The following is a 17,081-nucleotide window of genomic DNA, read 5'->3' as shown; positions in this document are numbered from 1 at the left end:
GACCTGCATACGGATTTCTCAAGAGGCAGGTTAGGTGGTTTGGTATTCCCATCTCTTTCAGAATTTACCACAGTTTATTGTGATCCACACAGTCAAAGGATTTGGCATAGTCAATAAAGCAGAAATAGATGTTTTTCTGGAACTCTCCTGCTTTTTCCATGATGCAGCAGATGTTGGCAATTTGATCTCTGGTTCCTCTGCCTTTTCTAAAACCCGCTTGAACATCAGGGAGTTCACGGTTCACGTATTGCTGAAGCCTGGCTTGGAGAATTTTGAGCATTACTTTACTAGCATGTGAGATGAGTGCAATTGTGTGGTAGTTTGAGCATTCTTTGGCATTGCCTTTCTTTGGGATTGGAATGAAAACTGACCTTTTCCAGTCCTGTGGCCACAGCTGAGTTTCCCAAATTTGCTGGCATATTGAGTGCAGCACTTTCACAGCATCATCTTTCAGGATTTGAAATAGCTCAACTGGAATGCCATCACCTCCACTAGCTTTGTTCGTAGTGATGCTTTCTAAGGCCCACTTGACTTCACATTCCAAGATGTCTGGCTCTAAATTAGTGATCACATCATCATGATTATCTGGGTCGTGAAGATCTTTTTTGTACAGTTCTTCTGTGTATTCGTTCCACCTCTTCTTAATATCTTCTGCTTCTGTTAGGTCCAGACCGTTTCTGTCCTTTATCGAGCCCATCTTTGCATGAAATGTTCCCTTGGTATCTCTAATTTTCTTGAAGAGATCTCTAGTCTTTCCCATGCTGTTGTTTTCCTCTATTTCTTTGTATTGATCGCTGAGGAAGGCTTTCTTATCTCTTCTTGCTATTCTTTGGAACTCTGCATTCAGATGCTTATATCTTTCCTTTTCTCCTTTGCTTTTTGCTTCTCTTCTTTTCACAGCTATTTGTAAGGCTTCCCCAGACAGCCATTTTGCTTTTTTGCATTTCTTTTCCATGGGGATGGTCTTGATCCCTGTCTCCTGTACAATGTCACGAACCTCATTCCATAGTTCATCAGGCACTCTATCTATCAGATCTAGGCCCTTAAATCTATTTCTTACTTCCACTGTATAATCATAAGGGATTTGATTTAGGTCATACCTGAATGGTCTAGCGGTTTTCCCTATTTTCTTCAATTTGAGTCTGAATTTGGCAATAAGGAGTTCATGATCTGAGCCACAGTCAGCTCCTGGTCTTGTTTTTGTTGAGTGTATAGAGCTTCTCCATCTTCGGCTGTAAAGAATATAATCAGTCTGATTTCGGTGTTGACCATCAGGTGATGTCCATGTGTAGAGTCTTCTCTTGTGTTGTTGGAAGAGGGTGTTTGCTATGACCAGTGCATTTTCTTGGCAAAACTCTATTAGTCTTTGCCCTGCTTCATTCCGTATTCCAAGGCCAAATTTGCCTGTTACTCCAGGTGTTTCTTGACTTCCTACTTTTGCATTCCACTCCCCTATAATGAAAAGGACATCTTTTTTGGGTGTTAGTTCTAAAAGGTCTTGTAGGTCTTCATAAAACCATTCAACTTCAGTTTCCTCAGCGTTACTGGTTGGGGCATAGACTTGGATTACTGTGATATTGAGTGGTTTGCCTTGGAGACGAACAGAGATCATTCTGTCATTTTTGAGATTGCATCCAAGTAATGCATTTCGGACTCTTTTGTTGACCATGATGGCTACTCCGTTTCTTCTGAGGGATTCCTGCCCGCAGTAGTAGATACAATGGTCATCTGAGTTAAATTCTCCCATTCCAGTCCATTTTAGTTCGCTGATTCCTAGAATGTCGACATTCACCCTTGCCATCTCTTGTTTGACCACTTCCAATTTGCCTTGATTCATGGACCTGACATTCCAGGTTCCTATGCAATATTGCTCTTTACAGCATCGGATCTTGCTTCTATCACCAGTCACATCCACAACTGGGTATTGTTTTTGCTTTGGCTCCATCCCTTCATTCTTTCTGGAGTTATTTCTCCACTGATCTCCAGTAGCATATTGGGCACCTAATGACCTGGGGAGTTCCTCTTTCGGTATCCTATCATTTTGCCTTTTCATACTGTTCATGGGGTTCTCAAGGCAAGAATACTGAAGTGGTTTGCCATTCCCTTCTCCAGTGGACCACCTTCTGTCAGATCTCTCCACCATGACCTACCCATCTTGGGTTGCCCCACAGGCATGCCTTAGTTTCATTGAGTTAGACAAGGCTGTGGTCCTAGTGTGATTAGATTGACTAGTTTTCTGTGAGTATGGTTTCAGTGTGTCTGCCCTCTGATGCCCTCTTGCAACACCTACCATCTTACTTGGTTTTCTCTTACCTTGGGCGTGGGGTATCTCTTCATGGCTGCTCCAGCAAAGCACAGCCGTTGCTCCTTACCTTGGACAAGGGGTAGCTCCTTACCACCGCTGTTCCTGACCTTCAACTTGGGATAGCTCCTCTAGGCCCTCCTGTGCCTGCTCAGCCACTGCTCCTCGGGTTGCTCCTCCCGGCCGCCGGCTCTGGCCTCGGGCATGGGTGGCTCCTCAGGGTCACCGCCCCGGCCTTGGGTGCGAGGTGGCTTCTCCCGGCCACCCCTGATCTCGGACGTGGGGTGTCTCCTCCCGGCCACCACTGGCCTTGGACGCTAGGTAGCTCCTTCCCGCCGCCGCCCTGACCTCCGTTGCGGGGTGTCTCCTCCCAGCCGCCCCTGACCTCGGACGCTGGGTGGCTCCTCCCGGCCGTTCCTGCGCCATTGCAGCCTAGCACTCTGGGCCGCTGTCCCTGACTTCGGACGTGGGGAAGCTCTCGGCCGCGCTTAGTGTGCCAGCCTGCCGCCGCCGCCTGTGCTTAGTGCGCTGGCCCGCGACTGCCGCCGCCATTCCAGAGCAATGATGTCTTTATACAACATGATGTCTCTGGAAAATTATTCAATATATTTGTGAGGGACTAGACCAAATTATCTTAGTACTATTATCATAATAGATTTGATCTCTAGGACTTCCTGAGAGGGTCTCAGAGAACTGCTGTTAAGGGAATGAATTTGTTGTTCAGTTGCTCAGTTGTGTCTGATGCTTTTCAACCCCTTGGACTGTAGCATGTCAGGTTCCTCTGAATTGGAAGAGGTCAAAACTGAATGTTGGGAGGCCAATTAAGAGGATGCTGGGCTCTTTTATGTACTAGTGGTTTTCCAACTTGAAGTGTATCAAAATCCCCTGGAGGATGGCCAGGGTTTTTGATTCAATAGGTTTAAGGTCAGGCCTTAAAATTTGCATTTGTAGTGAGTTCCAGGTGATACTGATGCTGCTTGTTTTGGAGCCACACTTTCATAACCACTGCCCACGGACCTTCGGAGAAGGCAATAGCACCCCACTCCAGTACTCTTGCCTGGAAAATCACATGGATGGAGGAGCCTGGTAGGCTGCAGTCCATGGGGTCGTGAAGAGTTGGACACGACTGAGCGACTTCACTTTCACATTTCAGTTTCATGCATTGGAGAAGGAAATGGCAACCCACTCCAGTGTTCTTGCCTGGAGAATCCCAGGGATGGGGGAGCCTGGTGGGCTACCATCTATGGGGTCGCACAGAGTCGGACACGACTGTAGCGACTTAGCAGCAGCAGCAACCCAAGGGCCTTGCTGCTCATCCCAGACCTCAACCCAGGTATACTGTGTGTGTTTGAATCTAACTGTGTAGGATTCCCAGGTGATTTGTATACATATCCAAGTTTGAGAAGCACTGCTCTAAGAGGCAGTTTCAGTTCAGTTCAGTCTCACAGTTGTGTCCAATTGTTTATGACCCCATGGACTGCATCACACCAGGCTTACTCCCAGAGCTTACTCAAACTCATGTCCATTGAGTTGGTGGTGCCATCCAACCATCTCATCCTCTGCTATTCCCTTCTCCTTCCCCTTCAATTTTTCCCAGCATCAGGGTCTTTCCCAGTGAGTCAGTTCCTCGGATCAGGTGGCCAAAGTATTGGAGTTTCTTGAGGCAGTTTATGGTATCCTAAAACCTGAGTATGGAGAAAAGCCCAGAAGTTTAAAAGTTATATGAGAGGAAAAAAAAAAAAAGACAGTGGCTGGACATAGAGAAGTGAAAGAGAGGGAGAATTCACCAGAAATGCTTTCATTTCTTCTCGCTTGAGCAACTGTGAGTAGAGGTGATGATTCCTATTCGCTGGGACAGGGAACACAAGCAGATGAGTACATTTGGAAGAGTGGTGTTTGAATTCAGTATTGAGTTTATTGACTGCATGGAGTTCTCTTTTAGCCCCAACAATATTGGCCATATGTGATTAAACAATAAAGTCCTAGGCTCCCAGTGCTGGGAAGGGATTGGTATTACATGAAAAACTTTAGGCACACATGCAGGGTTCTATTTCTTCTCAAAATCCACTTTAGCAGTTATAAATTAGTAAAAATAAAAGTCTCTTCCACAAAATGATTTTTTAAAACCTGTCTTGCCTCCTCACAGCATTCATTCCCATGGACACAAGTAAACAGGTTAGAGACACAGAGTAACTGGCAAAGATCGTGTACCACCCATCAATAATTGGAACCCTGAAGAACAGAATGGGATATTCCAGGTGTCCCAGAGCAAAACAGATCAGACTGTGATGCATGAACAATGTGGGCAAACTCAGTATGGCTCCCTTTCAGAGTGGGGATCCAGTGTCACCAAACAGTTTCACTAGTTCCCCAAAGTCCCCCTGTTAAAGAACTCCTCCAAATATTACTTATAGGTAGTTATATACCTGACCAGCTGGGCCAGGATTCTAATTCACAAAGAGGGTTGCCAAAGGTAAGCAGTTCTGCCTTATGGAATGAATGAGTCAGTTTTCTGTCTGGATGTGGGAGACATTTCACTTTCATCCATTATTTTATTTGATCTTCACACTACTGCCAGGTACAGCAGGCATTGTTAGCTTCAGTTTGCAGATGAGGAAGCTGAGTTTGAAGGTGATTAAAGGACTCTTCTAGAGCTATTGAAATGGTAGGAGGATGCACTGGGACTGGAACCCAGGTCTCCTGACTCCAAGTTGCATGCTCTTTTCACTGTAAGTGCTATAGTTCAACTAACAGCAGAGTGATCTATAGGACATTAGTTGCGTTTTTTTTTTAAATTCCAGCTTATTTAAAGAGCTGACTTGAATGAAATGTTCAAACAATGGCACCTGAGTTTTTCAAATAGTTTGATTCAGAATATATTACAGATTATTAGTGAACTTTTATTTTAATGGTCAAGCAATTAATGATGAGTCACAGCAAATCTGTGGGAGCATAAAATGTTCACATTGTCCCCAGATCATTATCCTCTGTGCTCTCTATCCTGATCAATCAATAGTTAATTAATAAATATGTGCTTCCCGAAGTACAAGGTTATAAATCAATTTAATACTCATATACATATATTCTGTAGGAAAAAATGAGTGGAAACTGCCTGCCATGCCCATCTCATTGTAAGAAAATGTATGTAATGATTACAAGCATATAATAAGAATGGTTGGCCCAGCCAAATGTTTGTTCATTTCTGTTAATCAGTATTCATTTGAGCTACTTCCATGCAGTTCATGGAAGCAGTGCAATCAGTTGAGTACTGTGGCAGATTTAAATCAGTAATAAAAGCCCTGGGGAAATTAACAAGACAAAACATTAACCACAGGCTAAACATTAACATATATTAGCATTTTTATTATACCTGTAGAATTGTTAAATGGGCATAGTTGCTACTGTTTAAAAGTTTATGTTGTATATCACATAATTTCAATGTATATTTTGTTTTAAAACTTTTAAGATTTAATTAAGTGAAATTGAACAATGATACGATAGACAATTGAACAAAATGAACTGAAGTTCATTCTTTTAGTTTAACTGGAAACTTACGGCCTTTCCACGCTACCCTCTCCCCAGCCCCAAGGTTCCCTAAAACAAAGGCCACACATAATATTCCACCAGAGTGGGCTGCAGGGTAAGAATCAATATTAAATTGTATAACCATATAGGATATTTTATTTTTAATTCTTCAGGATTCTGCTACATCCATCGACAATGGAAGACTTAATTTATATGAATTATTTAGCAACATTTCTCAGAGAAACACTCCTTGGGACCACAGTCATCAGCTGGATTCTAGCAGAGTAGTTATTCTGTCATTAAATAAAACTGAAAAGGTCCCCTAGAGGTCCTCAAGTCTTGGTGGCCTCAGGCACAGCTCTTGAGGGGAAAGGAACTGTACTGCTCACTGAGGACACGTCAGTGGGATATCCATCTTCCCAATTAGAAGCGGTCAGATTGCTGAGGGCAGTATGTGTCGTCCCTGGCTCAGCTCCCACCACTGCCTTAGTGATGGGAACTTTTCTCTTCACTTCTGCTTCTTCCTCTCCTTCCTCCTCTTCCCCCTTACCTCCTGCTCTTCCTTCTGTTATGGACCATATAAGTTAAAGCACACACACACCCACCCGCCCACCACCCCACCACCCCTCCTTAACTGCTTTATAAGAAAGAGAATGTAAATTCATACATCTGATGTTTAAATCGAGAGCAGTTAGAGCTACATAAGAGTGGGGAGAGTCAGAGATACTCATTAATGTAGGCCATTTTAGCTAAAAGCCTAAACCTCTTGAATTCTTGTACTCATAGGATTAACCTGGAATTTCCATTTGGGGAGACACTGTAAAGGATATACTCATGCCAGATACAAGAACAGACCTGGGTTAAATTGTAGAAATTACAGAAGATTTTGTAGCCAATCCAAGAATCTGCCTTTAGGAGGCAGGGTCCAGGGATATCCTGCAGGCAGTAAGCAGCAGGCTAGACCTACTTGAGAACCATGTTCCCACATCCAACAGAACTTGACACTCACTGCTTTGGTATGGTTATGAAATGAATCTTGTCTGGCAGGTCAAAGAGTTTAAATCATTCCGTGAGCAATATTTTCTGAAACTTTGGGCAAAATTGGGTATCACTTTTCTATTGATCTTTAAGAACAAGCCCTTCTTTGAAGTATAGTTTTAGAGGTTTCATTATCACTATGTTCCTGCAGTTATGGGTGGGATGTCCACATGACTACGGAACCAGGCCACACTAAGCCTCAGAGTCAATCCTCTTGATAGAAATCCATGGCATAAGGGGGAAAAGCAAAAACAAAAACATAGGTTTTAAAGTCAGGCAGATCTGGGTGCTAGTCCCCAGCTCTGCCATTTACTAGGCATTTGACTCTGTTTTAGTTCCTTAAATTTTGTGAGCCTCAGTTTCCTTATCTCTTGAGATAGGGTCAATAATACATGTACTATATGCCTTGGAGCACTGTGGTAGGACTCACTGGATAGAATAGGGAATGGGTGGAAATACCCCACGTCCAAGGTAAGAAAAACCCAAGTAAGATGGTAGGTGTTGCAAGAGGGCATCAGAGGGCAGACACACTGAAACCATAATCACAGAAAATTAGTCAATTTAATCACACTAGGACCACAGCTTTTACTAACTCAGTGAAACTAAGCCATGCCCGCGGGGCAACCCAAGACGGGCGGGTCATGGTGGAGAGGTCTGACAGAATGTGGTCCACTGGAGAGGGGAATGGCAAACCACTTCAGTATTTTTGCCTTGAGAACCCCATGAACAGTATGAAAAGGCAAAATGATAGGCTACCGAAAGGGGAATTCCCCAGGTCAGTAGGTGCCCAACATGCTACTGGAGATCAGTGGAAAATAACTCCAGAAAGAATGAAGGGATGGAGCCAAAGCAAAAACATACCCAGTTGTGGATGTGACTGGTGATAGAAGCAAGGTCTGATGCTGTAAACAGCAATACATAGGAACCTGGAATGTCAGGTCCATGAATCAAGGCAAATTGGAAGTGGTCAAACAGGAGATGGCAAGGGTGAACGTCAACATTCTAGGAATCAGTGAACTAAAATGGACTGGAATGGGTGAGTTTAACTCAGATGACCGTTATATCTACTACTCTAGGCAGGAATCCCTCAGAAGAAATGGAGTAGCCATCATGGTAAACAAAAGAGTCTGAAATGCAGTACTTGGATGCAATCTCAAAAATGACAGAATGATCTCTGTTCGTCTCCAAGGCAAACCACTCAATATCACAGTAATCCAAGTCTATGCCCCAACCAGTAACGCTGAAGTTGCACGGTTCTATGAAGACCTACAAGACCTTTTAGAACTAACACCCAAAAAAGATATCCTTTTCATTATAGGGGACTGGAATGCAAAAGTAGGAAGTCAAGAAATACCTGGAGTAACAGGCAAATTTGGCCTTGGAATATGGAATGAAGCAGGACAAAGACTAATAGAGTTTTGCCAAGAAAATGCACTGGTCATAGCAAACACCCTCTTCCAACAACACAAGAGAAGTCTCTACACATGGACATCACCTGATGGTCAACACCGAAATCAGATTGATTATATTCTTTGCAGCCCAAGATGGAGAAGCTCTATACACTCAACAAAAGCAAGACCGGGAGCTCACTGTGGCTCAAATCATTAACTCCTTATTGCCAAATTCAGACTTAAATTGAAGAAAGTAGGGAAAACTGCTAGACCATTCAGTTATGACCTAAATCAAATCCCTTATGATTATACAGTGGAAGTGAGAAATAGATTTAAGGGACTAGATATAATAGAGTGCCTGATGAACTATGGAATGAGGTTTGTGACATTGTAGAGGAGACAGGGATCAAGACCATCCCCATGGAAAAGAAATGCAAAAAAGCAAAATGGCTGTCTGGGGAGGCCTTACAAATAGCTGTGAAAAGAAGAGAAGCGAAAAGCAAAAGATAAAAGGAAAGATATAAGCATCTGAATGCAGAGTTCCAAAGAATAGCAAGAAGAGATTAAGAAAGCCTTCCTCAGCAGTCAATGCAAAGAAATAGAGGGAAACAACAGCATGGGAAAGACTAGAGATCTCTTCAAGAAAATTAGAGATGCCAAGGGAACATTTCATGCAAAGATGGGCTCGATAAAGGACGGAAATGGTATGGACCTAACAGAAGCAGAAGATATTAAGAAAAGGTGGCAAGAATACATCGGAGAACTGTACAAAAAAGACCTTCATGACCAAGATAATCACGATGATGTGATCACTCACCTAGAGCCAGACATCCTGGAATGTGAAGTCAAGTGGGCCTTAGAAAGCATTACTACAGACAAAGCTAGTGGAGGTGATGGCATTCCAGTTGAGCTATTTCAAATCCTGAAAGATGATGCTGTGAAAGTGCTGCACTCAATATGCCAACAAATTTGGAAAACTCAGCCGTGGCCACAGGACTGGAAAAGGTCATTTTTCATTCCAATCCCAAAGAAAGGCAATGCCAACGAATGCTCAAACTACCGCACAATTGCACTCATCTCACATGCTAGTAAAGTAATGCTCAAAATTCTCCAAGCCAGGCTTCAGCAATATGTCAGTCAACCATGAACTTCCAGATGTTCAAGCTGGTTTTAGAAAACGCAGAAGACCCAGAGATCAAATTCCCAACATCCGCTGGATCATGGAAAAAGCAAGAGAGTTCCAGAAAAACATCTATTTCTGCTTTATTGACTATGCCAAATCCTTTGACTGTGTGGATCACAATAAACTGTGGAAAATTCTGAAAGACATGGGAATACCAGACCACCTGACCTGCCCCTTGAGAAACCTATATGCAGGTCAGGAAGCAGCGGTTAGAACTGGACAGGAAACAACAGACTGGTTCCAAATAGGTAAAGGAGTACGTCAAGGCTGTATATTGTCACTCTGCTTATTTAACTTCTATGCAGAGTATATCATGAGAAACGCTAAGCTGGAAGAAGCACAAGCTGGAATCAAGATTGCCGGGAGAAATATCAATAACCTCAGATATGCAGATGACACCACCCTTATGGCAGAAAGTGAAAAGGAACTAAAAAGCCTCTTGATGAAAGTGAACGAGGAGAGTGAAAAAGTTGACTTAAAGCTCAACATTCAGAAAACGAAGATCATGGTATCTGGTCCCATCAGTTCATGGGAAATATTTGGGGAAACAGTGGAAACAGTGTCAGATTTTATTTTGGGTGATTCCCAAATCACTGCAGATGATGACTGCAGCCATGAAATTAAAAGACGCTTACTCCTTGGAAGAAAAGTTATGACCAACCTAGACCGCATATTGAAAAGCAGAGACATTACTTTGTCAACAAAGGTCTGTCTAGTCAAGGCTATGGTTTTTCCAGTGGTCATTTATAGATGTGAGAGTTGGACTGTGAGGAAAGCTGAGCACCTAAGAATTGATGCTTTTGAACTGTGGTGTTGGAGAAGACTCTTGAGAGTCCCATGGACTGCAGGGAGATTCAACCAGTCCGTTCTAAAGGAGATCAGCCCTGGGTGTTCTTTGGAAGGAATGATGCTAAAGCTGAAACTCCAGTACTTTGGCCACTTCGTGTGAAGATTTGACTCATTGGAAAAGACTCGGATGCTGGGAGGAATTGGGGGCAGGAGGAGAAGGAGGTGACTGATAATGAGATGGCTGGATGGCATCACCGACTCGATGGATGTGAGTTTGAGTGAACTCCGGGAGTTGGTGATAGACAGGGAGGCTTGGCATGCTGCAATTCATGGAATCTCAAAGAGTTGGACACGACTGAGCAACTGAACTGAACTGAACTGAACTGAACTGGAGAGGTTTTCTGTGAAGCACCAGGCTGGAGAGAGATATTATGTTACAAATGCAAGGCATTGGTGTTGATGAGAAGCTTAAAACATAAACTCTCTCTGCTCAGCCATCTGTAGGGAAGGATCATGTCTAAGTTTTTTGTCACCTGAGAGTTCCTAGAACCAACAATGAATGGGAGCCTGAGAATCAGTTTCATCAGTTGAGTATCTGCATTTCCTGACATGTCGATTATGGGGTGTATGTGTGAATTGCATCAAACCCAAATGCTTGGCATAGTTTCAAAATCTTTGGTAAAGTACTCTACTGGGAAAGGAATCCCCACCTTTTTAAAGGAGCCCAGAATAAAATATGGCACTTCAAATACCACATTTTCCTCTTTTGAGACTAGAGTTACAGGTGGATTGAAACTATGGGAGGTCAAAAGAAGTCCTTCTCTCAGTGACAGGTAGAAGTGGGGTTGTAGGCCACACTTCCTGTAAGTCTACTGGGCTCTTACTTACAAATACCTTGCTGGGCCCAGCAGTGTATTTTCTTCATGTATGTGCAAAGTCAGTGCTTCTGGACTCTGGTTAGAGGGAAAGATCACGTCTGAGTTTTTCGTCACCTGAGAGTTCCTAGAACCAACAATGACCTGCTGGCCTGGATATACTCAGAGGCCCTGGCTTCTTCTAACACTTTGGATCTTATAACACTTCAGAGCACTGTTGCTTTCCCTGCCACAGGTTCTGGCACATACATAAAGGCACCATTAGGAATCACAATTCATGGAGAACAAAAAGGTTTTTTATTCCTGGTCTACTGATAGAGACACCTTCGTATCCAATAAATTCACTCCAGCTAAGTAGATTTAAAGGTAGTGGTATCCTTGACTAGGTACATTAGTCAGTGAAAAGAAATTGGACTGCACTTTTTATTTAAGAGTCTAAAACTCCTGGGCAGGATACTGATTTCTCAAATGACACTTGTGAGGCTGACTTCTTTAGCAAGTGCAGCTATAGAGTAAGGGCCAGGTCTCTGAGCATAGCCTGAGGTTTCCCAAGTAGGAAGCTGAAAGGACCTCTTTAATGTGAATACCGCATTCTTTGTAAATTATGTTTTCTTTTTATGTCTACTTCTCAAAATAAGCTCATAATATTCACCTACAGCTCACACAGTGTGGAGGAGAAAGATGTGGAGAGAAGGGCCCAAAGGGGGGTCTACATTTGACAAATGCTTTGTATATGAGAAGAATTTGCTTCATGGTAGATTTGTGGAAGAAAATACAGCCTGTCTGATAAGATGTGGCAGATTTCAGATGGGGTAGTAGGGGTGTTGGCAGGATACCATTGTTTGCCCCTTACCCCACACAGAGCCTTGGGAAGTCGGCTTGATAATGCCACATTGGGTGGCTTGGGAAGAAAGGTCAGACTGCAGGCTTGCTACATTCTCATTTGTTCTTAACCTTCCTACTTTTGCTTCAGCTGCCCCCCTTTCCAGTAGATTTGGAGGGACTAAAAACTTTAAAGTCTTGCTGGGGTCCAATTAGTATTCACTGATACAAAGGGCAGACTTTCAATGGCGAGGGAGATTTCACAGCTGTGGGTTGCAAGTAGGCAAGTTACTGTGCAAGATGTGTGAAAGATTTTTACTTTGGTGCTGGATTTGAAACAGGTGTCGATTAAGAAAGTGTGTCCTGTGCTCCTGAATGTGCTGATTAGAATACTTGGATCTCTATGAAATAAACTCTAACATTGATATGTGTTCACAGAGTCATAAATAGATATTTATGGAAGGAAAATCAAGATTTTGTTCCATGAACGTTCATCTGCAGTTTAACAAAGAAATGCCTATGTGTCTAAGGACATAATTTTATGATGCACAGTCTGCCCTCAGTTATTTGTAGCTGCGTTATGTAAGTTATTAGAACTTAACTCCCCAGTGCAGCCAGGCAGCCCCTACCTAAAGTACCCTACCAGCCTTCCACTAAATGGGGCGAATTCAGAGAATACAGACTCTTCATTTGAAGTTAATTAGCCCAAGTCAAATGGCATTACATAAACACATCTGAAAAATTCAGATCATACATTCCAAACCCAAATGGAATGTTTTAAAATGTCTGCAACTTTTGTTTTATTCTCATTAAGATAAACTATTGAGAAGAGGTAGTCTGAATATCATACTATATAGGCACTGTCTTCCATAAATGGAGCTGATATTACTACTGATTCTAAATGTTTTATACTTCAAAAATTTATTTATATATGGATAACTTTCCAAAGCTATACCAACTACATGCTATTTGTCCCTTTATTAAGAGATTGATAACTTAGTGAATATGATCAGGACCATCTTCAGAAATCCAAAAGCTGGGATTAGCATTCAGAGCCCATGGCCTCTAGGTGGAATGGTATGCCAGATCGGATACTAGGATTTTCCTTCAATTCACTTCAATATGTCTTTACTAAATGCCTAACAGTTTGTACAATCCAGTGTGAATTCTATGGAGGTATAGAAGTTGACAAAGATATAACCTTTGTCTTCATGAGGTATCTCTAGTATTTTTCCTAAAGTATATGATCTATATTTAAACCTTGTCTATGTTTTTGAGAACTGGGAATTCTGTCTTATCCCCCAAAACATAGAATGTAAGCAACTGGAAACCAAGCATCGTCTTCTTGGAAGGCGATGTTGCATTAGCTTTGAAGTCAGACATGTGGGTTCCAAGTCAGACAGTTAATCCACTGCCTGTTTGTCTCAGGCAAGTCATATAACCTCTCTGAGCCTCAATTTCCTCAGCTATAAAATGAGAAGTCTGAATCTGATTATGAATTGAAAAGCCCTTTGCCTTATTAAAGTGGTGGTGCTAGTGGTGAAGAACCCACCTGCCAATGCGAGAGATGTAAAGAGACATAGGTTCAATCCCTGGGTCAGGAAGATCCCCTGGAGAAGGAAACGATACCCCACTCCAGTATTCTTGCCTGGAGAATCCCCTGAACAGAGGAGCCTCATGGGCTCCAGTCCCTAGAGTCGCAAAGATCTGGACACGACTGAAGCAACTTAACACACAGTGAGTTGCCTTATTAAAATAACACACAAGGAAACGAAGCATAGCATCTGACACAGAGGGAAACATATGTTAATATTCATACTTACTTATATAGAAGTTTATTCAGGCTTTTGACTGAAAGTGAACAAATAACAAATCTACAAATATTTTCACCAAATAAATCATTTAGATTTGAGATAAGAAAGCTGATGCCATTCTTATCATTGCTATGAGTGTAATGGAGCTAAGCTTTAAATTCTAATGCTGTACACCTGAAATTTATATAATTTTAAAAAGAGCTAGCAAAATGCTCAGAAGAATCAGATCACTTTGTGTGCAGGAGGTTGCTCTTCTATTAACAGACTACTCTGTACATCTCCCACACACGCCTTCACTTCCTACACCAAACCTTCCTAAACTTGGCAGTTTCCATTTGTGAACTTTCTAGGGATAAATATCAAGTGCCATTGAAAGGTATCAGTAGCATAAGTCCTGTGTAGAGGGTCCTTTCTAACGTGTACTTCACTATAGAAATAAGGCATTTTCATCTTAGGAAATCTGTGAATAGACTGTGCTCAAAGTGCCCCCGCCAGTCTTCAGCCTTCCTTTCCACAGATGGTTCTTTGCCTTAAAAGCGTATCACCTTTTTTGACTCCAGTAATAGCTTCGTTCTGCTCTTTAAAAAGAAATTGGGGAAGAAATTGAAGTGCTTTTCAGAATTTGTTTCTACTATCATATCTGTGAAAGTATCATATAATTATATTGCATTTCTTTTTTCAGATTGGCAAGTTATGTGCCCATTCTCAACAACGTCAATATAGATCTGCTTATTATCCTGAAGATCTGTTTATTGACAAGAAGGTATTAAAAGTTGCCCGTGTAGAACGTGAAGAAACCTTATCCAGCCGAAGAAGGTGAGAGGGTTTTTTTTTTTTCCTTCTCTATTTCAGCATACAATTAGCAATTGTGTTTTAAGGTCAAAAACCACTGGAGTGAAGCTTCTTAAATACATGTTATTTAGTTCTTCTGAGTAGAGTATTCAATTAATTAAATTCTATCCTCTGTTAATGTTAAAAGAAAAAAGATATTGTATTATATCCAAACCATATTTAAATGTAAATTTACCATATGTAAATATCCAGTACAGCAACACAGAGTGGAATAGATTTCTCAAGATCTTTATTGATTAAACAAAACCTTTTTCATTTATGATCTGGTCTCACAATTCCATGGCTTGGTTTGTGTCTTTCCCAATTACTGACATTGAGTCTGGGGTGAGTTCACCCAAGAGAAACTGGCAAGACACTCTGATGTGTACACACCTACGGTGTGCACTCTGCACACTCTTTTAAGAATGATAAAATGAAGGATTTGGTTTCAGTTCCTTAAGACAGCAGTTCAGGGACCAAATTAAAGCTTCTTATTCTCTTCATTCCTCCCTCCCCCATCCAGATACCCTGCGTCCCTATTCTAGTTTCATGCTTACCTATAAAGGGTAAAAACTGGATTGGAAAGTTCAGTGCAAATCTTGAAGAATTGATTTCCCCAAAAGGACTGCACCAGTAGCCAACCCTGCCACTGGCTTAGGAATAGCTAGACATGAGTTTAGCCTTGTGATGACTTTGGGAGGATTGGGAGAGGTTGGCCTAGAGATGGAAAATTAAGAGATGAAATAAGTAACAGTCTCAGATTTGGACTAAATTATTTTCTTTCATACCCATTTACTACAGGAGATTTTGAAATGGCAACTCTTAAGCACAGATGATACAGTTTAGAGTGAGAGAGGGCAGTAAGGCCACTTGAGAGACAGTCCTCCAAAGCATTTCAGGAAGTCCCATTTTCTTTGTTGACTTCCAACCTAATACATTTCTAGTTTCCCTAGAGCAGCAGTTTTGAAGTGTGATTTGAGAACTCAGGGAGTCCCAGAAACTCTTTTAGAGGTGTGTAAGATCTTCCTTTTACTAACTACATATCTGTGTGAAGCTGGTTTTTATTCATACACTTCAACCAAAATAATATATGACAACACATTAAATACAGAAGCCAATGCCAAAATTTAGCTGTCTCCTGTTCAGCCAGGCAGCGAAGATATTTTGCAAAAACAAAAGCTTTACTGCTTTTCACACTTTTTTCATTAAAATGTTATTTATGCCAACATATCAAGACTCATTGTTGTTGGTTTAAAATTAATAATAAATTAAAATTTTATTTCCTGAGTTTTAATTTCTAAAACAGTAAATGCCACTAAATATATATCATGTAAACAAAAGCTCTTCAGGGTCCTCAGTAATTTTTAAGAACCTTCTGGGTTGCGTTGGTTATCTAGGGATATATAAAAAGTGACAACAAAACATAGTTATTTAAAACAACAAACATTTATCATCTCCCAGTTTCCGTCAGGACTTTGGGAGCAGCTTAGCTGGGTGCTCCTTAGTCTCAAAGAAATTTCGGTCAAGGTGTTACCTGGAGCTGCAGTCCGCTGACAGGTGATGCGAAGCAGAAGGGTCCACCTCCAAGGGGACTCATTTACACGTGGAACAAGTTAGTGGATTGGAAGGAGGCCTCCGTTTCTTACCACATGGACCTTCTGAGTGTCCTTACAACACGGCTGCTGACTTCCCCAGAATAAGTGAGCCATGGAATAGAGCAAGGAGAAAGCCACAATGTTTCTTACAACCTAGTCTCGGAAGTGATATACTGTCATTTCTGACATATTTGATTTGTTAAAAAACAAGTCACCAGTAGTCCACGTTCAAGGGGAGGGAAATTGAGCTCCACCTCTTGAATAGAGGAGTGTCAAAGATTTTGTGGACATATTTTTTATTTTGGCAGTGCCACAAGGCATGCAGGATCTTAGTTCCCCAACCAGGGATCAAACCTGCGCTCCCTGCAGTGGAAGTGTGGAGTCTAATCACTGGACCACTGACAGAGTCCTTGGACATACTTAAAACCATCTCAGGGGTCCTGGCACGAGAGTACTCTGAGAACCATTTCCACATAGCAAAGGGGTTCTTTGGGAAATTTTTGTCTTTCTGGGAAGACGAAATTAAGGCATTTCTCAAGGCCCTTTTTAGCTTCTGTCTGTCCCGTGTCCATTGTTCTCCATTGCTTTCACTCTGCCCAAACCACCTGAGAAATTAACATTACTTGTTGATCTTTAACTAGCGGAAATCTCTTGCATATTGCACTGAAATGAGGAATTTATAAATAATTTATAAATAATACTTAACATGAAACAGAAATTGTAATGTTTGTTTCTGTTATATTTATTTTTATTTACAGCGTAATGTAAATTAAATATGTAGCAGTGTGTATATGTGTGTGTGTGTATGTGTGCATGTATGTGTATATATATATTTTTTGTTGTTGCTGCTGTTGTTCAGTTCAGCAGAAATTTGGGAAACACCTATTATGTGCCAGAATGTATACTGGGCACTGAA

At 41.7% G+C, this 17,081-nt stretch overlaps 1 protein-coding gene across 3 annotated transcripts in view; it reads left to right on the top strand.

Annotated features, from left to right (window-relative positions):
• The window catches only part of GPC3 (glypican 3), a 458,636-nt gene that overhangs the window by 283,715 nt on the left and 157,840 nt on the right, over nt 1-17,081 (top strand). For all 3 annotated transcript variants that reach the window (XM_068962139.1, XM_068962138.1, XM_068962137.1), the window contains one exon: nt 14,422-14,555. In XM_068962139.1, coding sequence (XP_068818240.1) covers nt 14,422-14,555 — 134 coding nt within the window. The remainder of the gene's footprint in view (nt 1-14,421; nt 14,556-17,081) is intronic.

This window comes from Capricornis sumatraensis, chromosome X, assembly GCF_032405125.1.
Source record: "Capricornis sumatraensis isolate serow.1 chromosome X, serow.2, whole genome shotgun sequence".
In the NCBI taxonomy this organism is placed as follows: domain Eukaryota; kingdom Metazoa; phylum Chordata; class Mammalia; order Artiodactyla; family Bovidae; genus Capricornis; species Capricornis sumatraensis.
The sequence above is the reverse complement of the archived record's forward strand: the minus strand, read 5'-3'. Positions and strand labels throughout refer to the sequence as shown.